This window comes from Pan paniscus, chromosome 1 (genome assembly GCF_029289425.2).
Source record: "Pan paniscus chromosome 1, NHGRI_mPanPan1-v2.0_pri, whole genome shotgun sequence".
In the NCBI taxonomy this organism is placed as follows: Eukaryota; Metazoa; Chordata; class Mammalia; order Primates; family Hominidae; genus Pan; species Pan paniscus.
This window is the reverse complement of record NC_073249.2, coordinates 64,477,291-64,501,448: the sequence shown is the minus strand read 5'-3', so window position 1 is coordinate 64,501,448 and position 24,158 is coordinate 64,477,291. Positions and strand designations below refer to the sequence as shown.

General features: G+C 36.3%; 1 protein-coding gene and 1 pseudogene across 24 annotated transcripts in view; one reads left to right on the top strand and one right to left on the bottom strand.

Annotated features, from left to right (window-relative positions):
• The window catches only part of SWT1 (SWT1 RNA endoribonuclease homolog), a 135,988-nt gene that overhangs the window by 64,345 nt on the left and 47,485 nt on the right, over positions 1-24,158 (top strand). For 22 of the 24 annotated variants that reach the window (XM_055110507.2, XM_055110460.2, XM_055110473.2 and 19 more), the window contains exons 15-16: positions 424-611; positions 10,504-10,635. In XM_055110507.2, the coding sequence (XP_054966482.1) occupies positions 424-611; positions 10,504-10,635 (320 nt within the window). Of the gene's footprint in view, positions 1-423; positions 612-9,860; positions 9,956-10,503; positions 10,636-24,158 lie in introns of those variants that run through there. The other 2 variants (XM_063603400.1, XM_063603395.1) reach the window with 2 other exon arrangements.
• On the bottom strand, positions 2,549-6,660 carry LOC129397450 (large ribosomal subunit protein uL18-like; annotated as a pseudogene).

Sequence of the window (24,158 nt, the reverse complement as noted above, 5' to 3'; positions counted from 1 at the left end):
TTTAAATTATATCTTGATTTTTTTTTTAAACAACACTTTGCAGCCCTTTACATTTTCTTAAAACTGGATTGTAAGGTGCTTCAAGGCTTGATTGTACCTCTATACTTTGTATTCTAGGGGTCCTCTGTCTCTTTCAGTACTGCATATGTAGAAGCATTCAAGCAGTATTCTTAAATTGACATTAGCATGTTAGCTAAACAAATCATTATAAGTAGATTGGAAATATTGTTTGATTTAAATGGAAAAGGAAAATATCTTTTCTAGCTCTGATGCTTTTCTGGGAATATTATGTACATAATAAAAGAAAAAGAATTGCCACCAGTTCTCAGAAAGCTAGAACATTTGTAAGCACAGTTGCCACTCTCTTTTTCTCCTCTGCAAATGAAGAACTAGCTGCATTTTATGTAATTCTTATTTCCCCAGGTCAAGACAAAACTTAAGCCAAATTCTTCAGAAAACACAGTGACTAAAAAGCAGGAAGGTACTTCATTGAAGAATTCTCATAATCAAGAAATCACTGTTTTCTCGAGTTCTCATCTTCCCCAACCCAGCAGGCATCAAGAAATCTGGTCTATCCTAGAGAGTGTTTGGATTACAATATATCAGAACAGGTACTAAATTTGGGGGAATTTTTTTTTAGTTATTTTTTAAATTGACATTATAATTGTACATATTTACAGGGTACAATTTGATGTACAATTTGACGTTTCAATAGATATATGTGATATATAATCAAATCAGGCTAGTGAGCCTGATGAATACCTCATGCATTTTAAGTGTTAAGTGAAAAAAAAGCTTTTTTCACTTAACATGATATTCTCCAGGTTTATCCACGTTGTCACAAGTGACAGAATAGCGTTCTTTTTTATGGATGAAAAGTATTCCATTGTGTATATGTACCACATTTCCTTTATGCATTCATCCATTATTGGACACTTAGGTTGATTTCATATCTTGGCTATTGTAATGCATTTATCATGTATTTTTCATGAGGTATTCATCAGCTCATGCATTTATCGTGATCTTCTTTGTGATAAGAACATTTAGGCCGGGCGTGGTGGCTTACACCCATAATCCCAGCACTTCGGGAGGCAGAGGTGAGTGGATCACTTGAGGTCAGTAGTTTGAAACCAGCCTGGCCAACATGGTGAAACCCCATCTCTACTGAAAAAAGAAAAGTACAAAAATAAGCCGGGCATGGTGGCGTGTACCTGTCGTCCCAGCTGCTCAGGAGGCTGAGGCAGGAGAATTGCTTGAATCTGGAAGGTGGAGGTTGCGGTGAACTGACTGTGCCACTGCACTCCAGCCTGGGTGACAAAGCAAGACGCCATCTCAAAAAAAAAAAAAAAAAAAAAAAAAAAAAAAAAAAAAAATCAAAAGCCTCTCTTCTAGCTATTTTGTAATGTGCAATACTTTACTTTGAGCCATAGTCACCCTACTATGCAATAGAACACCAGAACTTATTCCACCTATCTAATTGTAACTTTGTACATATTGACCAACCTCTCCTCATTCTCCCATCTCCGTTCTCTAGTGACCACTGTTCTACTCTGCCTCTGTGAGATAAACTATTGTAAATAGTGCTACAGCAGACACAGGAGTGCAGGCATCTCTTTGACATACTCATTTCATGTCCTTTGGATGTATACCCAGTAATGGGATTGCTGGATCATACGGTAGTTCAGTTTTTAATTTTTTGAGGAACCTCTGTACTATTTTACATAATGGCACCACTAATTTACAAATCCCACTAACAGTGTATAAAGTGTTCCCTTTTCTGCATATCATTGCCAACACTTATTTTTTTGTTTGTTGGCTTTTTTGAGGCAGGGTCTCGCTCTGTCACCCAGGTGGTAGTGCAGTGGTATAATCATGGCTCACTGCAGTGACCTACTGGGCTCAAACGATCCTCTCACCTCATTTTTTTGATTTTTTAATTTCTTATAGAGATGATGTCTCACTATGTTGCCCAGGTTGGTCTCAAACTCCTGCAAACTCCTGGGCTTAAGCAGTCCTCTTGCCTTGGTTTCCCAAAGGATTACAGGTGTGAGCCACCGCACCTGGCCAACACTTTTCTTCTTTCTGATAATAGCCACTCTAACTGGAGTGAGGTGGTGTCTCAGTGTGATTTTCATTTGCATTTCCCTGATGATTAGTGATGTCAAGCATTTTTTATATACCTGGTGGCCATTCAAATGTCTTCCTTTGAAAAATTTATATTAAGGTCTTTTGCCCATTTTTTAAACTTTAAGTTCAGGGGTACATGTGCAAGTTTATTTTATTTGTAAACTTGTGTCATGGGAGTTTGTTGTACAGATTATTTCTTCACCCAGGCATTAGGCCTAGTACCCATTAATTGTTTTTCCTGATCCTCTCCCTCCTCTCACCTTCCACCCTCCAATAGGCCCCAGTGTTCATTGCTCCCCTCTATGTGTCCATGTGTTCTCATCATTTAGCTCCCACTTATAAGTGAGCACAAGTGGTATTTGGTTTTTTGTTCCTGCATTAGTTTGCTAAGGATAATGCCCTGTATACACCATGAAGTATTAAGCAGCCATAAGAAAGAATGAGATCATGTCCTTTGCAGGGACATGGATGGAGCTGGAGGCCATTTATCCTTTTGCACATTTTTAATTGGGTTATCTTGTTTTCTTGCTGTTGAATTAAGTTTCTTACATATTCTGGATATTAATCCCTTGTGAGATGTATAGTTTGCATATATTTTCTCCCATTTTCTTGGTTGTCTTTTCACTCTGTTGTTTCCTTCACTGTGTAAAAGCTTTTTCCCAATGTGTGTTCTTGGTACCCATGTCCAAAATCAGATGGCTTTGGGTATGTTAATTTACTTCTGGGCTCTCTATTCTGTTCCGTTGGTTTATGTGTCTGTCTTATGCCAGCCAGTACCATGCTGTTTTGGTTACTATAGCTTTGTGGTATATTTTGTTGTTTGTTTTTTTCTTGGTTAATTTTTGGTTGTTTGTGGTATATTTTGAAATCAGGTAGTGTGATGCCTCCAGCTTTGTTCTTTTTGCTCAGGGATTGCTTTGGCTATTCAAATTTGGCATGTGAAATTTATGATTTTTTTTTGTTTCTATGAAGAATGACACTGGAATTTTGGTAGAGATTGCATTAAATCTGTAGATCACTTTGGAAAGTATGACCATTTTGATGATATTAATTCTTCCAATACATGAACATGAGATATCTTTCCATTTATTGTATCCCCTTCTATTTCTTTTATCCATGTTTTAGAGTTTTCAGCGTAAGATCTTTCACCTCCTTGATTAGGTTTACTTTTTTGGTAGCTATTATAAATTGAATTGTTTTCTTGTTTTCTTTTTCAGATAGTTCACTATTAGCATATAGAAATGCTATTGACTTTTGTATGTTGATTAGTATCCTGCAACTTTATTGAATTCATTTATTATCTCTAAGACATTTTCGGTGGAGTCTTAAGAGTTTTCCATATATACAATCATGTTGTCTGTGAACAGGGATAATTTGACTTCCTTCTTTCCAATTTGGATGCCCTTCCTTTCCTTTTCTTGCCTAATTGCTATAAGACTTCCAGTACAATATTGAATACAAGTGGTAAAAGTAGGTGTTCTTGTTCCTTCAGTATGATGTTAACTATGGGTTTGACATATATGGCCTTTATTGCATTGAGGTATGCTCCTTCTGTATCTAATTTTTTGGGAGTTTTTAATCATGAAGGGATGTTGAATTTTGTCAAATGTTTTTTCTGCATCTATTGAAATGATCCTATCATTTTTGTCTTTGATTCTGTTAATGTGGTTTATCACATTTATTGATTTGTGTATTTTGAACCATTCTTGCATCCCTGAGATGGATCCCACTTGATCATAGTGAACTTTTAAATGTGTGGTTGGATTCAGTTTGCTAGTATCTTGTTGAGAATTTTTGTACCTGTTTATCGAGGATATTGGTCTGTAGTTTCATTTTCTTGCCATGTCCTTGTCTAGTTTTGAAATTGGTAATGTTGGCCTTGTATAATGAGTTTGCAAGTATTCCTGCTTCTTCAATTTTCTAGAATAGTTTGAGGAAAATTGGTATTAATTTTTCTTTAAATATTTGTTAGAATTCAGCAATGAAGCCATCAGGTTCCAGAATTGTCACTGATGGAAAATTTTATTACTGATTCAGTTTCCTCACTTGTTATGGATTTGTTCAGATTTTCTATTTCTTTGTAATTGAATCCTGGTAGATTGTATGTGTCCAGGAATTTATCTGTTTCTTCTATGTTATCAAACTTGTTATCATAGTTATTCATTAATGGCTATTCATAATAGTTTCTTATGATTCTTTGTATTTCTGTGGTAATGTCTCCTTTTTCATCTCTGATTTGCGTATTTGCCCTTTTTTTAATCTAGCTAAAGTTTTGTCATTTTTTTTTTTAGCACTTTCATTACATTTTGGTCAACAATGGAATATGTATGACAGTAGTCCCATAAGATTATAATACCATATCTTTTACTGTACCTTTCCTATGCTTACATATGTTTAGATACCCAAATATTTAACATTGTGTTACAACTGCCTGCAGTATTCAGTACAGTAATATCCTGTACAGATTTGTAGCTAAGGAGCAATAGGCTATACCATACAGCCTAGATGTCTAGTAAGTCATACCATCTAGGTTTATGTAAATACACTCTAAGGTGTTTGCATAACAATGCAATTGCCCAGCAGTGCATTTCTTAGAATGTATTCTTATTGTCTTAAGTGACACGACTGTATTACTGTTATTCATTGTAAGATTTTGTTAAAAGAAGATAAATACTTTTGTTTAAAAGGAAGAAATACTTCTATTTAGCGTGCATAAACATAAACTATCTACTGGCTTTATAACCTGTCATGCTAAAGAAATAACAATAAATGGCATGAGGACTAACAATAATATTTACAAATTTATATTTTCATATAAAGCAAAGGTTTTTTTTTTGTTTCAATCTTAACATAGTTTTAAGGTTTTGGCTAATCAGACATTCTGGTTAGCAGAAAGTTACCATATATCCCTGACAGGGATTACCACTTTCAAAATAAAATAGATTAAAACTATATCTAAGATATTTTAGCTGTCCTTTCTTAGAGTTCACCTATAATGTACATGCGTTTGTGTTGGATGCTAGGGAGTTTTGCGTAGTTTCTGGATAATATACTCTATGTAATAGCATTTCAGCAAGACAAAAATGCTTATATTGCCTTATTAATACATATTTATTTAGGCCTACTTTACTGTTTCTCAAGCCTAGTTATGTACCAGACACATTATAGAAGTTTTTTGACATAATCGCTCATGGGCCTTTCATGTAAAGATGCTTATTTGGAAGTCTGGTAGGACCTATGCACAAATAGTTATATAAAACTATACCAGAGCGAGGCTGGGCATGGTGGGTCATGCCTGTAATCCCAGCACTTTGGGAGACTGAAGTGGGAGGATCACTTGAGGCCAAATGTTTGAGACTAGCCTGGGCAACACAACAAGACCCTCTCTTTAAAAATCAGTTGCAGGTTTGTAGCTCATCAGGTCAGGTTTTTGGTATCTTTTCTACTTACAAGGAATTTAGTTAAGTGTTAGATACTACTGATTCAAATTAAAACAAACAAAAACAAACAAAAACTTCCCTACTATTTCTCATTTAAGCTTCTGAGACTTTTTTTTTTTTTTTTTTGCTGTCCATAAGTTTATTGTCTTTATCTGAAAAATCCTTATAGAAAATTGTTTGGTTTAGCTCTCAGCAGCCCGCTCCTGAGCTCTGAGGAAGCTTGCCTTCTTTTGAGCTACCCGATCTTTCTTCTGAGCAATGGACATTTTGGGACAGTTCCACCTCTTCTTTTTAACTTCTTTCTTCGGCGTCTTTTCATAGACTGGATTCTTTTGTATAGCAGCATGAGCTTTCTTATACATCTCCTCCATCATATCTGGAGTTATGCTGTTCTTTATGTATTGAGAGAACTGTTTCTTGTAAGCATCTTTATCTTCTTCCATTAAATAGCACATGTAATCTGCAACATTCTGGCCCATGATGTGCTTCCAGTGTACTTCTGCATTAAATTCCTTGCTTTCAGAATCATAACCAGAGAATTGTTTGATACTATGAGGGATAGACAAGCATCCATCCACAGCTCCCTTCAGGGTGCTAAAAACTTTATTGCCAGTGGTAATTCTGGCAAGACCTGCATCCAAATAGCAGGTAAAGGCACCTGGCTGACCATCAGTGCTCTCCACATTGTATTCATTGCCAGTCTCTTCCACTTGGCTTTCAAAGATCTTGTCCATGCCAAACCTATTGAGAAGCCTGCGGGCCAGCAGCAGGCCAGTACAATATGCCGCAGCATAATTTTTCAGGCCAACCTTCATACCATTATTTTGGCAGTTTGTGTACATATACTGTGCAGACTATCATATCCCTCTCTATACGAGCAGAAGCAGTCTGACAAATGATATCTCTGTTTGTTACATGAACTGTCATCCTGTATTTGAGTGTGTTGTATTTATTTTTATCCTATTATCACCAAGCGTTTCCAAGTATAGTAATCATTTTTACCTTCTCGTCGTCTTCTACATTTCACTTGGTATCTCTTAAAGTAGGCCTTATTCTTAACAACTTTAACAAACCCCATCCTGCAGAACAGAGACCTGCGTCTGCAGCTTGACAGAGACCTGCAGGCCCAGCAGCTCTAGCGGGGGAAAAAGGCGAGACATTTTTAAAAATGTGTATCCTGAGGCCAGGCATGATGGCTCATGTCTATAATCCCAGCACTTTGGGAGGCAGAGAGAGGTAGGAGGATCGCTTCAGTCGAAGAGTTTGAGACCAGCCTGGGCAACATGGTGAGACTTTGTCTCTACAAAAAAAATTAAAAATTAGCTGGTCATAGTGGCATGCACCTGTGGTCCCAGCTACTCAGGAGGCTGATGTGGGACAATCACTTGAGCCCGGGAGGTAGAAGCTGCAGTGAGCTGTAATTATGCCATTGCACTCCAGCCTGGGTGACAGAGTGAGACCCTATCTCAAAAAGAAAGGGTATCAAAAAAGTCTGGGAACCTGTGGTAAACATCTTTAAACAGTATGTCACATTAAAAAAAAAATGTATATATATATCAGTATGTTTTTCTTCAGCCTTAAGATACATTTTCTGCTAGATGCAGTGGTTCATGCCCATAATCCGAGCCCTTTGGGAGGCTGAGGCAAGAGGATTGTTTGAACTCAGGAGTTTGAGACCAGCCTGGGCAATATAGTGAGACCTCATCTTTACTAGAAATCAAAAAAGTTAGCCTTGTGTGGTAGCCCTCACCTGTAGTGCCAGCTACTCGGGAGGCTGAGGTGAGAGAATTGCTTGAGATCAGGAGATCAAGGCTGCAGTGAGCTGTGATTGTACCACCGTACTCCAGCCTGGGCAACTGAGCAAGACACTGTCTCAAAAAAAGATACATTTTCAAGTGAAGGACCTCTAAATTTTAGCCATGGATCCAATAGTTAATACATTGCACAGTGTCTGTAAAAGTCTAGAATCAAGGGAAAATGGTGTATTTATTGTATTTTTTTCATACTTTCAGGCACTTGGTAGTATGTCATTTGATCATGACGCCTTAAGAGGAAAGAAGAAATGGAGGAATAGTAACACGGTTTTAGGGAGGAGTGGTAATTACAGTGTTAGAGAGTGTTCAAGAAAACCTTCAGTTAAAAAATGGCATTTGTACTGTCTTGAAGGAGGTGAGGATGGGAGCATATAGTTATTTACAGGAAAAGCGTTTCAGATAGAAGAATAGAAATTACAAAGAGCTTGAAAGAACATGTCTAATACATTGGGTGAACTGAAAGAAGGCCAGTGTGGCTGGAGCAAGGGGGCAGAGTAGGAGGAGATGAAGTGGGGAGGTACAGTGTGCTAATTGTGTAGGGCCTATAAGCCATTGTAAGAATTTAGGGCTTTTACTCTTAGCAAAAGCTACAGCACAATTTTAAGCAAAGGAATGACAAGATCAGGCCTGCGTTTTAAAAAAGATTGCTTTGCCTTGTTGAGAGCAGGCTGTGAAGTGATGAGGGTGAGGCAGGAAGAGGGCGCGAGATACCGGTTAGGTGTGTACTGTGATAATCCAGGTGGAAAATGATGATGATTTGGGTCAGGGCAGTTGTGGGAGAGATGATAAGAATTGGTCAAATGCTGGATATATTTTAAAGGTTAAAAACAACAAGATTTGCCGATACAGCTCAAGAGACAGGAGCAAAAATAGTAGTACCCACAGCAAAAGATGATTGTACCTGGCAATCCTATGACTGATATGGTTATTTTCATCCTCATCTCACGCTCATTTCTCCCACATTTTGTCATTTAGGATAAACCCTGGAGGAAGAACTTTTAGTGTCCTCATCCTTTTACCTAAATTGTATAAATCTATATAAAAATTATAATGGAAGTTTTTGGAATGATGGTATCTAGTATATAGTACTTTGATTTACTGATGGCTTTCCTGGAAGATGTTGTTTCCTGTTTTCTCTCTCGGTCTCCTCCTGCCTCCCTAGCCACTCTCTCACAACCACACCTCCACACACACAATTTGCTTGTATATCCAGAAAAAGATGAAGAAAGAACCAGGTATGTTAGTAATGCTTATCTCTGGTTGGTAGACTGTGGGTATTACATATTCTCTTTTTACATTCTCTTTTTAGGCTTTAAATTTAGAAAATTTTTTTTAAATGTAAATATTTTTAAATAAAATAAATTTGGTTTTATCTAAAAAATAGCAAATGCACACACACAAATACCCGGAATAGGCAAATCCATAGAGACAGAAAGCAGAGTGGTGGTTGCAGGGGTTTGGCGGGGCAAGAGGAGAATCCTGGGGAGTAACCACTCAATGGATTCAGTTTCCTTTTTGGGTAATGAAATGTTCTTTAACTAGATAGTGGTGATGGTTACACAGCATTGTGAATGTACTAAATGCCACTGAATTATATGCTTCAGAATGTTCAAAGTGGTGAATTTTATGTTAAGTGAGTTTTACGACAGTTATAAAAGGAATACTTTGGAAAGTATAAAGTAGGGGAGGAAATTCCTTTGAGTGCTGCTGCCTAAAGTCTACCGTAGTCAACATTGTGAATTTATTAAGCATACTCATTCTTGTTTTTTAGGAATGTAATTAGTTTCCTACAGCTGCTGTAGCAAAGTATCACAAACTGGCTGGCCCAAAACAACAGAAATGTATTTGCTCACAGACCTGGAGGCCAAACATTTGAAATCCAAGTGTCTGCAGGCTTGGTTCTTCTGGAGTTTCTGAGGGAGGATCTGTTTCATGTCTTTCTCTTTTCTTCTGGTAGTTGCCAGCAGTCCTTGCCTTGTAGATGTATCACTCCCATCTCTGCCTTTTTCTTCACATGGAGTAGGGCCCATTCTAATCCAGCATGACCTCATTTTAACTTAACTAATTACATCTCAAAGACCCTGTTTCAAATAAGGTAACATTCTGAGGTTCTGGGTGAATATATGAATTATGGGGGGACACTAGTCAAACCAAGCACAACATGTTTTGGATTTTTATATGGTTGTTCTTATGTTATAAAGTAAATTTTCTCTACTTTTATTTTTCTATATCATAGGTGGCATAAGCATCGTTTTAATAGTTTGGTGTTTTGTGTGTGTGTGTGTGTGTGTGTGTGTGTTTGTTTTGTTTTGAGACAGGGTCTCATTTTGTTGCCCAGGCTGGAATGCAGTGGCACGATGACAGCTCGCTGAAGCCTTGGCCTCCTGGGTTCAAGCGATCCTCCCACCTTAGCCTCCCAAGTAGCTGGGACTACAGGCAGTGCCACCACGCCTCTCTAATTTTTAAATTTTTTTTCTAGAGACAAGGTCGAACGATGTTGCCTAGGCAGGTCTCAAACTTCTGGCCTCAAGTGATCCTCCCTCCTCGGCCTTTCAAAGTGTTGAGATTACATGGGTGAGCCATCACGCCCAGCCTAGTTTGGTATTTTATCAAGTGGCCAACTTACTGATTACTTAACACTGCTTATATTGTTATACATTTAAGGTGTTACTAATTGTTGCCTAATTGTGAATAACTATTATTAATTTACGATAAATTTCTACAAGTGAAATTACTAGGATTAACTTCTAGTTTCAACAGGAATAATCTGATCTCTAATTTTTTTCTTCATCGTTCTCATCCTGAGTACTGACTTGAATGCAGATGGATAGCATTACTTCTCCTCTATCTCTTGTTGTCTCTTAGAATGAAACAATATTCACACAACTTTCATAGTATTACTTTAGATTAGACCTGTATAGTGTCTGAACTAGATCCTTTACATGAATCTTATCCCAGACTTTCGTATTTTACTATCTTTTATTTCTAATTTAAATAGATCAGCATTCTGAGAGATTAGTGATAATAAATACTACTTTACTTTATACATTTGCAGCAGAAATACTTGAATTACATTAAATATGTATGTATACCTATGAGTATCTTTTTTTTCTCTATTTTAGCACGGATGTATTTCAAAGATTGGGCTCAAATTCAGCTCTGACTACTTCAAATATAGCATCATTTGAAGAAGCATTTATATGTCTTCAAAAGTTAATGGCAGCTGTGAGGGATATTCTTGAAGGAATTCAAAGGTAAACACTATATTAATTTTAAAGTGTTATTTACTTATTACTTTTCTCTTTCTCCTAGGCTTACCAACTTTTTCAGAGTTGCTAGGAGTCACATAGCAAATTTTATAAACTAATGACTTTTAGATTCAACTCTTTCTCCCTCTCTTGCAAATAATCCCTATTTCTAGTTGAGATCACAAGAATGTTTCCACCTTTTCCCTTTCTAGAAAAAATATACCAGCTTATAAACTTCATGAACTTTTTCATTATTGTGTAACTATAACTCCTAGAACAGTGCCTGTCATGTAATGGGCACTCCATAATTACTTATGGAATAAATATATGTTAAGGTGATTATCATTGCTCTTGAAAACAAATATGTTAATATTTTTAGCATGATTTTTTTCTTCCAATATAGTTTTACAGAACTACAAATTGAAATAAGTTTGAAAAGCAACATAGTTGCTGGGCATAGTGTCTCACGCCTGTAATCCCAGCACTTTGGGTGGCTGAGGTGGGTGGATCAGTTGAGGTCAGTAGTTTGAGACCAGCCTCGCCAACGTGGTGAAACCCTGTCTTTACTAAAAAATACAAAAAATTAGCCGGGCATTGTGGCAGGCACCTGTAATCCCAGCTACTTGGGAGGCTGAGGGAGGAGAATCACTTGAACCTGGGAGGCAGAGGTTTCAGTGAGCCGAGATCACATCATTACACTCCAGCCTGGGCAACAAGAGTGAAACTCCATCTCAAAACAAAAAACAAACAAACAAAAAAGCAACATAGTCTTAGGATGCTTTGAAATTTATACATATGTGATTATTTAAAATGTTTGTGATGCATATGGAAAATATAGTGCCAGAAAGCTATAGAATAGACCATGGCACTTTATAGCATAAAATCAAGTGCTTTCTTTTGTGGCACTAAAGGAGGATACTTCTAACCTTTGCAGTTTTATCGTTATGTACCAAGATTGTTTGACCTGAATTAGATATACAGGTTGATAACACAAAAATACTGTTCTTTGTAAATTAAAACAGAAACAAAACTGAGTTGATTTTGCTATGTTCAAGTTTGAAAAACTTGAATTTTCAAAAAAATTTTTTTTCATTTCTCTTGAATGGTTTTTGCAAACTATTGTTAATATACAAGGCATTTTTGCCTTGTTAATCTAGAAGGCATTTTTGCCTCTTTTTTAATCGCAGTTGGCCTAAATAATTCTTATAATAAAAAGTTATCTAAACTTCTGCCACCCTTAAGTTATTAATGAATTTAAAGTATGGCAGATCCTAACACAAGTTAAATGTTACCTCTAAATGCAAATAGTCCCTTTATAATTTAAAGCCTTATTAAAATAAGGGTGGCTCCATAAGGGTGAACTATTGAGTTCTGATTTTAGCTGTGTAAAAACTTCTGTTCACTCTAGATTGCATAAAAGCCATACTTGACAGTATATTTTCTACAGAAAGTAATAACTCAGCAGATGTTCATTGAGCACCTGCTATACTTGGTATCGTACTAGGCACTGGGGACCAAAGAGAAATAAGATATGACCTCTGAATCCAAACAGCTGTGGAAATAATTCAATCATATTAAAACAGATCTTGCAATCAAAAGGTATTAATATTTTAATAGAGATATATATATGCAGTGGCGGGAGGAAGGGTTGGCAAAAGATGAGGCTGGATCGAGGTTGGAGGAGTGTGTCTCAGGCCATGCAAAGCAGTTTCCATTTTATCTGATAGGCCAGTATTTCAGACATTCAGAGCTGTTAATTATGTGCCAGAAGTGTTTCTGGTTCAAAAAACTGGAAATACTGCATACTCTACCACCTTCTGGGGAAATCACTTGTATTATTAGCATATTAATGGCTTTATAAACCTCTGCTGTAAGGAAATTTTTTTAATTTTAGGAACTTTAAAACATATTGATGCCTGGATCCTCCACCCTAGAGATTCATATGTAATTAGTCTGGGGTGTGCCTGGCAATGAAGATTTAAAAAATTTCCCCAGGTAATTCATATGTGTCAGCAAGGTTGAGAACCTCTAGCCAATATGCTTATCTAGTGGTTCTCAAAGTGTAATCACAAGACCAGCGTCATCACCACATCTAACTTGTTAAAAGTGCAGATTTTCAGGCCCTCTCAGATTTATTCAATCAGAAACTGTGGGTATGAGGCCTATAGGTCTGTGTCCTCTAGGTGATTCTGTTCATGCTGAAGGCTGAGCATCACTGGCCCAAGTGATTCTCAGCCCTAGTGGCAGACTATAATCACCTGGGAGTTTAAAAAAATAGGAATGATCTTTTCAAAAAACCAGCTCCTGGATTCATTGAGTTTTTGAAGGGCTTTTCGTGTCTCTGTCTCCTTCAGTTCTGCTCTGATCTTACTTACTTCTTTTCTTCTGCTAGCTTTTGAATTTGTTTGCTCTTGCTTCTCTACTTCTTTTAATTGTGATGTTAGAGTGTCAATTTTAGATCTTTCCTGCTTTCTCTTGTGAGCATTTAGTGCTATAAATTTCCCTCTACACACTGCTTTAAATGTGTCCCAGAGATTCTGGTATGTTGTGTCTTTGTTCTCATTGGTTTCAAAAAGAACATCTTTATTTCTGCCTTCATTTCATTATGTACCCAGTAGTCATTCAGGAGCAGGTTGTTCACTTTCCATGTAGTTGAGCGGTTTTGAGTGAGTTTCTTAATCCTGAGTTCTAATTTGATTGCACTGTGGTCTGAGAGACTGTTTGTTATGATTTACATTCTTTTGCATTTGCTGAAGAGTGTTTTACTTCGAATTATGTGGTCAATTTTATTTATTTATTTATTTTTTGAGACGGAGTCTTGCTCTGTCGCCCAGGCTGGAGTGCAGTAGCGCAATCTCGGCTCACTGCAAGCTCTGCCTCCTGGGTTCATGCCATTCTCCTGCCTCAGCCTCCCAAGTAGCTGGGGCTACAGGCACCCGCCACCATGCCCGGCTAATTTTTTTGTATTTTTAGTAGAGACCGGGTTTCACCATGTTAGCAAGGATGGTCTCGATCTCCTGACCTCATGATCCACCCGCCTCAGCCTCCCAAAGTGCTGGGATTACAGGTGTGAGCCTCTGCGCCCGGCCTAATTTTAAAATAAGGGCAGTGTGGTGCTGAGAAGAATGTATATTCTGTTGATTTGGCACGGAGAGTTCTGTAGATGTCTATTAGGTCTGCCTGGTCCAGAGCTGAGTTCAAGTCCTGGATATCTTTGTTAATTTTCTGTCTCATTGATCTGTCTAATATTGACAATGGGGTGTTAAAGTCTACCACTATTATTGTGTAGGAGTCTAAGTCTCTTTGTAGGTCTCTAAGAACTTGCTTTATGAATCTGGGTACTCCTGTATTGGGTGCAGATGTATTTAGGATAGTTAGCTCTTCTTGTTGCATTAATTCCTTTAGCATTATGTAATGCCTTTGTCTCTTTTGATCTTTGTTTGTTTAAAGTGTGTTTTATCAGAGACTAGGATTGCAACCCCTGCTTTTTTTTCTTTCTATTTGCTTCGTAAATATTCCTCCATCCCTTTATTTTGAGCCTGTGTGTGTCTTTGCACATGAGATGGTCTCCTGAATACTGCACACCAATGGATCTTGATTCTTTATCCAATTAGCCAGTCTGTGCCTTTTAATTGGGGCATTTAGCCCATTTACATTTAAGGTTAATATTGTTATGTGTGAATTTAATCCTGCCATTATGATGTTAGCTGGTTTTCTTTGCCCGTTAGTTGGTGCAGTTTCTTCATAGTGTCGATGGTCTTTACGTACAATTTGGTATGTTTTTGCAGTGGCTGGTACCGGTTGTTCCTTTCCATGTTTAGTGCTTCCTTCAGGAGCTCTTGTATGGCAGGCCACTAGCTAGACTAATAAAGAAGAAAAGAGGGAAGAATCAAATAGATGCAATAAAAAATGATAAAGGGGATATCACCACCAATCCCACAGAAATACAAACTACCATCAGAGACTACTTATAAACACCTCTATGCAAATAAATTAGAAAATCTAGAAGAATTGGATAAATTTCTGGACACATACACCCTCCCAAGACCAAACCAGGAAGAAGTCGAATCCCTGAATAGACCAGTAACAAGTTCTGAAATTGAGGCAGCAATTAATAGCCTACCAACCAAAAGAAAAGTCCAGGACTAGACAGATTCACAGCTGAATTCTACCAGAGGTACAAAGAGGAGCTGGTATCATTTCTTCTGAAACTATTCCAAACAATAGAAAAAGAGGGAATCCTCCCTAACACATTTTATGAGGCCAGCATCATCCTGATACCAAAACCTGGCAGAGACACAACAAAAAAGAAAATTTCAGGCAAATATCCCTGATGAACATCAATGCGAAAATCCTAATAAAATTATGGCACACCAAATCCAGCAGCACATCAAAAAGCTTATCCACCATGATCAAGTCAGCTTCATCCCTGAGATGCAAGGCTGGTTCAACATACGCAAATCAATCAATGTAATCCATCACATAAAAAGAACCAATAACAAAAACCACATGATTATCTCAATAGATGCAGAAAAGGCCTTTGACAAAATTCAGCAGCCCTTCATGCTAAAAACTCTCAGTAAACTCGGTATTGATACAATGTATCTCAAAATAATAAGAGCTATTTATGACAAACCCATAGCCAGTATCATACTGAATGGGCAAAAACTGGAAGCATTCCTGGCAGAAGACAAGGATGCCCTCTCTCACCACTCCAATTCAGCATAGTATTGGAAGTTCTGGCCAGGGCAATCAGGCAAGAGAAAGAAATAAAGGGTATTCAAATAGGAAGAGAAGAGGTCAAATTGTCTCCGTTTGCAGATGACATGATTGTATATTTAGAAAACCCCATCGTCTCAGCCCAAAATCTCCTTAAGCTGATAAGCAACTTCAGCAAAGTCTCAGGATACAAAATCAATGTGCAAAAATCACAAGCATTCCTTTACAATAATAACAAACAGCCAAATCAAGAGTGAACTCCCATTCACAATTGCTACAAAGACAATAAAATACCTAGGAATACAACTTTTACAAGGGATTTGAATGACCTCTTCAATGAGAACTACAAACCACTGCTCAAAGAAATAAGAGAGGACACAAACAAATAGAAAAACATTTCATGCTCATGAGTAGGAAGAATCAATATCATCAAAATGGCTATACTGCCCAAAGTAATTTATAGATTCACTGCTATTCCAATCAAGCTACCATTGACTTTCTTCACAGAATTGGAAAAAACTACTTTAAATTTCATATGGAACCAAAAAAGAGCCCACATAGCCAAGACAATCCTAAGCAAAAAATAAAAAATAAAAAATACTAAGCAATCCTAACAAAACTGGAGGCATCACGCTACCTGACTTCAAACCATACTAGAAGGCTACAGTAACAAAAACAGCGTGGTACTGGTACCAAAACAGAGACATAGACCAATGGAACAGAACAGAGGCCTCAGAAGTAATGCCACACATCTACAACCATTTGATCTTTGACAAACCTGACAAAAACAAGCAATGGGGAAAGGATTCCCTATTTAATAAATGGTGTTGGGAAAACTGGCTAGCCATATGCAGAAAGCTGAAACTGGATTCCTTTCTTACACCTTACACAAAAATTAACTCAAGAGGGATTAAAGACTTAAACATAAGACCTAAACCATAAAAACTTTAGAAGAAAACCTAGGCAATACCATTCAGGACATAGGCATGGGCAAAGACTTCATGATTAAAACACCCAAAGCAATGGCAACAAAAGCCAAAATAGACAAATGGGTTCTGATTAAAGAGCTTCTGCACAGCAAAAGAAACTATCATCAGAGTGAACAGGCAACCTACAGAATGGGAGAAAATTTTTGCAATCTATCCATCTGACAAAGGGCTAATATCCAGAATATACAAAGAACTTAAATAGATTTACAAGAAAAAAACAACCCCATCAAAAAGTGGGCAAATGATATGAACAGACACTTCTCAAAAGAAGACATTTATGCAGCCAACAAACATGAAAAAAGCTCATCATCACTAGTCATTAGAGAAATGCAAATCAAAAGCACAATGAGATACTATCTCACGCCTGTTAGAATGGCGATCATAAAAAGTCAAGAAACAACAGATGCTGGAGAGGATGTGGAGAAATAGGAATGCTTTTTCACTGTTGGTGGCAATTATTTCCACCATCATGGATGACAGTGTGATGATTCCTCAAGGATCTAGATCTAGAAATACCATTTGACCCAGCAATCCCGTTCCTGGGTATATATCCAAAGGATTATATGTCATTCCACTATAAAAACACATGCACACGTATGTTTATTGCAGCGGTGTTCACAATAGCAAAGACTTGAAACCAACCCAAATGCCTATCAATGATAGACTGGATAAAGAAAGTGTGGCACATATACACCATGGAATACTATACAGCCATAAAAAAGGATGAGTTCATGTCCTTTGCAGGGAGATGGATGACTCTGGAAACCATCATTCTCAGCAAACTAACACAAGGACAGAAAACCAAACACTGCATGTTCTCACTCATAAGTGAGAATTTAACAGTGAGAATACATGGACACAGGGAGGGGAACATCACACACTGGGGCCTGTCAGGGTGGGGTCTAGGGGAGGGATAGCATTAGGGGAAATACCTAATGTAGATGATGGGTTAATGGGTGCAGGAAACCACAATGGAACGTGTATACCTATGTAACAAACCTGCCCATTCTGCACATGTACCCCAGAACTTAAAGTATAATAAAATAATAATAATAATAATAAAGTAACAGTGGTTGGGCCCTACCTTAATCCTATTAAATCTGAATCTGAGAATGGGACCTGGTCAGAGATTTCTACAGACTCCCCAACTGATGTGGGTGGAACCAGGGTTAAGAAGATTTAGCATGTATTGCTTACATAAGCAGTATCTAAAAGAAATAATTACTTGAATCTTAAGGCTAATACAATTTGTTACTCTTTCATCTTAAGGACACCTAGCACTAGGGATAAGAAAAGATTGGTAGCTCTGCTACCTTTTAGCGTGTGACCTGGGGTGATTTTTTTTTTTTTAAACAGAGTATTACTGTGTTTCCCAGGCTGGAGTACAGTGGAGCGATCACGGCTTACTGTAGCATCGAATTCCTGAACTCAGGCAGTCTTCCCACCTCAGTCTCCTGAGTAGCTGGGACTACAGGTACATGCCACCACAGTCAGCTAATTTTTGTATTTTTTGTAGAGATGGGGTTTGCCATATTGCTCAGGCTGGTCTTGAACTCCTGGGCTCAAGTGATCCTCCTTTCTTGGCCTCCCAAAATTCTGGGATTACAGGCATGAGCCACCTTGCCTGGCTTGGGGAAAATTTTTAAAGCTATCTTGAGCCTCAGTGTTCATAAAACAGCCATAATAATACCTTCCCAGAGCATTTCATGGGGTTACTATTGTGCTTTGAGAGCAAGGTGTTGGTATTACTAACCATCAGCAGTTCTTAACTTGTTTGTTGGGGAATTTGTTACAAATGTAAAGTTTAAGGTTTTATCCCAGACTAACTTAAATAAAAATATCTGTAGGTATTTGTGTAGAGCAAGGAAGTTGTATTTTTAAGCTTTCCAGGGGATTTGTATGCAGGTGGTGAGAGATCACATTTAATAAAACTAATGCGATTTTTTGTAATGTTACATTAGAGAATGCTTTTCTCTTGAGCTACCAGTAGGGAGCATTGTGAATAAACTGGTTTGCTTAACTCACCATTCACTTATCAACAGGAAACTACAAAATTGTGAAGTTTTTTTTTTTTAAACCCTGCAGATAATAGGCATTTAAATTAAAATTTAATAAAAGTTAATAATTATTTTTTCAAGTGTACATGTAGTGCTTAAAATCTTTCAAGAAACAAAATAATGTTAAATCAAAAGAAGCTCAGTTTAAAAATTTTTTTGCTAAATATTGATTTAAAATTTTACTATTTAATTTAAATTTAAAATTAAATATTGAAATTGCATGCAATTTGTAGTGACTGCAAATTAGCATTTTTGATGCTTGCTAAAATGACCTAGTTTCATTTGGTTTTGAGATGCATGCTCAGTGATTATATGTTAGCTCTATTCCCTTTTATCTTAAAAATAGTAGATCATATATAGTGTTATATTGGGGCTCGATAATCAGGTGATCTTTAGCTTGGCCTTTCAGTTAAAGAAGTGAATGAAAACATATTTGATAGACTAACAGCTTTGGGTTCTAGTGCTAGATTTATCCCCTTGTAGCTGACTTTGGGCATGTCATTTACCCTCTAAGTCACAGTTTCTTTCCTTGTTAAATGAGAATCCTGGTACCTTCTTTAGAAGAGTGTATGAAATGATGTATGTGAAAATACTTTCTAACTATGTTTACATGCGCTAATCTTGCTTTTTCCTTAAAGTTGATATGTGAAGTTTGAAATGTTTAAAATGTGTATTTCAGTTTTAAGAAAGCTCTAAACATGATTGTGGTTAAGATTGAAAACATTAGTGGAGCAGTTGTCGGTACGGTTATACATTTGGCAGCAAAATACCTAATTTTGCAAAGTTAGAAAAAGGATGAGGATCTTGCAAATTCCTATATTTTCTGAACACTTTCTTTTTAGGTAGGAGAAGAACTTTAATTAGCTTATTTGCTATTCATTTAGAAATTGCTTCTCTCCTCATCTTTTCTTTTATATGTATACAGGATTAATTTGAGCACTTTTGTTAATAGTTTTCTCATCTAACCACTAGATAGCCAAGGACAATGTTGATAATTTTTTTTTTCAGATAGACAAAAGTGTTTTAAGATTTGTTTTTGGTCAGTACTACATAGTCTTAATTTATACTTTTGTAAACTTATGTCTAGATTGATCAGGTAACTCTTAAGACCACAGAAACCTTTTGCTTAGTATATAAAGATGATAAAGTTTCGTTTGGAACAAAATTAATTGGAGAGTTAAATTGCAAATTTCTAAAAATAGGGAAAGTTCTACTTTCTATATTGATCAAAAACATTGTCTACATGTATTTTTGCTTAAACTGTCATCTTTGCAGAGTTAACTAAACAGGTCATGTAATCCAACTCTGAGGCACACTGTAAATGCATGCAGCTTCAACTTGAAAGCTAATATTCAAAGCAACAATACAAGTGTTGTAGATATGTTTCTGTGTCTGTGAAATAGATGATGAGCTAGCTGCCTGATTTAGAAGCTAAGAAGGAGGGTGAAGGTGAGAAACTTTAACTTGCTTAGGTTTTATGTTTGTATTTCACCTTTATAAAATAAGGTTGAAATTATGTTTTAAAAAACAAAAAAAGGTAATATTTTAAATCCAAAAATATACTAGATCATGCCCAAATATGTTTGGTTTAACATGTAAAACTTTGCATATGTGAGTTTCATGAACTGAAGTAGCTTTATTTGAAATGTTTGAGATAATGAGTGTTTTCTTGGTTTATTATTTTGACTCATATTTGGGGTGGGAAAGAGGCAGAGGGAATTTCTATTCCTTATAAATAGGTGCATTTTGAGGACATGCTTTTATATTAAAAGATATCTCAAGTGTATATAGCTTAGTTTTTTTTCTAGCTGTCATTTTGTTTGGTCATATTTAAATTTAGCAATAAATGACTGCTAACCGTTGTGTTTGGACATAATCATAAGCTGCATGGGCATTTGTACTTGATCATAGAACAGGATTTTGGAAAATAAAACCTCAGTTTCAATTTAGGAAAGGAAGATGATTAATTTTTATTGAGTTGTTTAATCTTCTTAGTTTTAATAACCTCTGTCACATTCTTGTGGCTTTAGTTTGGAATACTTTAGACAGCTATTTTTCTAAAATAATTGCAGTCATGAAGTTTGGGGGTTTTTTGGTGTGATTTGCATATATTTTGTTTTCTTATTAAACCTCTAAAAATTAATTTTCCTTTTAATCTCCTACCCCATTTTAACGTAAGAACAGACCATATATGGTATATTTATGCATTATTTCTGGGAAAAGAAACCTTAAAATCACAGTAGCTTTTCAGATCCACTAATATGCTTCAAAGATACTGATTTTTGCTTTTGAGATAAAATTTTATTAACTTAGCCTCTTTGACTTACTGTGTATATTGATAGTTGACCTCTTAAGATTTTGGAAAAGGTTATTTAGAATAGGTCATCCTTTACTTTACACAAAGATAACACACTTTAGGCTACTTCTTTAAACTAGATGTTGAAACTAAAGATTCTGTCACAGGCATGTTAATGTGTAGAAAATAAAGACCTTAAAAACTTCATCCTTTGAAGTTTCGAAGTGACTTTTTAGACTGTGAACTCATTGCAGTGTGCAAAATATTCAGCCATCGTTATCTAGAGTGGAGGGGTTTATTCATGTTTGTGTCTGACCTACTTTCTTTGAGGCTTGGCCTTTTCACCCTTAGATAATTAGGCTTCACCTCCCACTCTTCAGTTAGGGTTTCACAGCTCCTCAGATATCACTTAGTTACCTTCTCAGATTTTCAACACCTTGTCCTTTCATCACCAAGTATATCAGTTGTTTTGTTGAGTAAGAAAAAATAATACAATTTATTGTTTAAAAATGAAAAGACTTAGTTGCTTCATCCTTCATGCCACCATTTTGTAAAAAATAATTTTATTTTTTATAATTTATTTTATAATCAGTTCCTTAATACTTTGAATGCCTCCAGGGCAGAAACTGTCTTACTTTTCTGTATCTGGAGCCTTGCACAGGTAATGACACATAGTAGATGGTCAGTAAGTGATTATTTAATGAGTGTTTTATAGTCTTTGTGATAGAAGGCAACTTTTTTTAAGGCTGAATGCTAATTATACTACATTATGACATTAGATGAATAGTTAATGTAGAGGTTTTAAAAGAGGTATAGAAGAGAGATGAGCAAGCTATGAAAGGTTAAAGAATAAGAAAATCAGGAGGAAGGAGAAAGACTGGAAGAGAGAGAGATTAAGGAGATTAAAAAGGCATTTATGTCTGGAGCAGATGATGGAGCCTCCAGTAATTCACCCAAATGTCTCTTCGGGTTACATTGTTATCCTTGATTACTTTATCAACGATAGATTATTACTTATGGATTACTCTCTAGATCAACTATGTAAAATAGGGCTAGTAGAAGGAAAGATAGGATCTAATGGAAGAGTTAGACTCAGGGAATATAAGCAGACAGTTCTTGTTATATTATAGACATATATAAGGTCATATGTGTAATATATAGACAGTTATTAAGAGCTTTTATGGTATCTACATTGCAGTTTGACAAGCACAGTTAATGTGTATAACAAATTTTAAATGTAATATGTAATAAAATTTTTATTAAAGTAGCTGATAAAATACGTGACATTCACGTATCAGTCGGACTGAATTTTTCAGTAACCAGCTGATTTTTTTAAACCTGGGTCTGTATGTTACTGAAGATAATACATCACTATGACTTAATTTTTAGAATAACTGGATTTCATTTTACATATCTAAAACTCTTATCTGTGTTTCCCAGCATTTGTCATTCAAGAATTGGAAATAAAGACCTCATATTTACCTTTTAAGGTAACCTCCGCTGATACTTATATCAGCGGAGAAATGCCGCAGTTATTCCCATCGCCCCTAGAGTGGACTTAGGTGTTAGTGTTCCCTTGGCCAGTATAATTCAGTTTTGGATGACAGAGTTAAATGTATCCCATCATAAATTCTCAAATCACATCCAAATTAAGCAATTAAATATAATATGAAGATTACTTCTTGAAGACAACAAATATTTTAACTTGTTTATGGAGTTTTTATTTATAATCTGTTCTTTTATTTAAAATTTACTTCTTGTTTTATACCTGACTAATTCTACCTAATGGTTTATTGTTCTGATATTTAATTAAAATTCCTTGCTATTAAGTCTCGTTTTAAGAAATGCTAAAACCACCAGATGGAATAAATGACCTAATAAGTCAGTGATGTTAAACACCAGTAAAAGAAATGAAATTAGGGAGAAATCAATAGAAGGGTCTGAATAAGGGCTATCATAATAATTTTAACTTAAATAACAAGTATGTATAGTAAGTATATGGGATAAAGCCAGATGATCAGTTCTAATTCATTCTTACAAAGCAGTTATATAAAAGGCGTAAAGGTAGAGTATACCCTATACTCTAGGATACATTCTAACTAGTTGGGTTTTTGTTTGTTTTGAAACAGGGTTTCACTCGGATGCCCAGGCTGGAGTGCAGTACTGTGATCTCAGCTCACTGCAACTTCCACCTCCTGGGCTCAGGTGATCCTCTCACCTCAGCCTCTGGAGTATTTGGGACTACAGGCATGTGCCACCACACACAGCCTATTTTTTGTACTTTTTGTAGGGACAGGGTTTCTTCATGTTGCCCAAACTGGTCTTGATCTCCTGGACTCAAGCAATGCACCTTCTTCAGCTTCCCAAATTGCTGAGATTACAGGTGTGAGCCACCACATCTGGCCTAGGATTAATTTTATCTATTTTGAGAAATATATTCTTGTGCCTCTAAATAACTTTTAGCACCTCAGTAGGCCAACCAGCTGCCAGTAGTGAGAAGTGATACAGTGTCCTCAAGGGTGTTTTCCAATAGTAAGAAAAGGTTGATTCTAACTCAGGACAGTGTTTTCCACATAGATGGTACTCAGTAAATACTTAACCGTATATCAGAAACCTCTGGAATTATTAAACATTTTGATGCGCCAATCCCTGTTAACAAGGCATGTTAAACCTTTTTAGAATCAACATATACACTTTCTCTTAACAATAAGGTAACTGGAACTATAAGTTTAAATTGTCTGATTTTTTTGCTAATATTAAGCTACTTTATTACTATTTAAATATATGTAGTTAACGTATTATTTTTGACAGCATGTAGCTATATATTTTCTCCAGCCAAATTGTTGAAATAAGACAAATAAGTAAAATAATCAAAATTATGTTTATTATTAAAGATAGTGACTTTACACAGATTTTATTTAAACCTTATTGATAAAAAATGTCAGCAGTTTTGTATGCTATTGGAGTGTAAAATGGTATAGAATGTATCGATCAGCCTTCTTTCATGGACTTTCATCCATTTACCCATGCTGCCTATATTCTAGAGAAAGGGAAATACACTCATACATCTCTCTCTCTTTTTTAATATATATAATTCTTTTTCTTTAAAAAAAAATAGGGATAGGGTCTCACTGTGTTGGCCAGGCTGGTCTTGAACCCCTATTCTCAAGCTGTCCTCTCGCCTCAGCCTCCTAAAGTGCTGGGATTACAGATGTGAGCTACCCCACCCAGCTAGTCATACATATCTTAATGATGGGGATACATGTTCTTGTGTGAGCATTATAGAGTGTATTTACACAAATCTAGATGGAATAGCCCACTACACACCTAGGCTATATGGTAAATGGCCTGTTGCTGCTGGATTACAAACCTGTATGGCATGCTACTGTACATACTACAGGCAGTTGTAACACAATGGTAATTATTTGTGTACCTAAACATACGTAAACATAGAAAAAGCATGCTTAA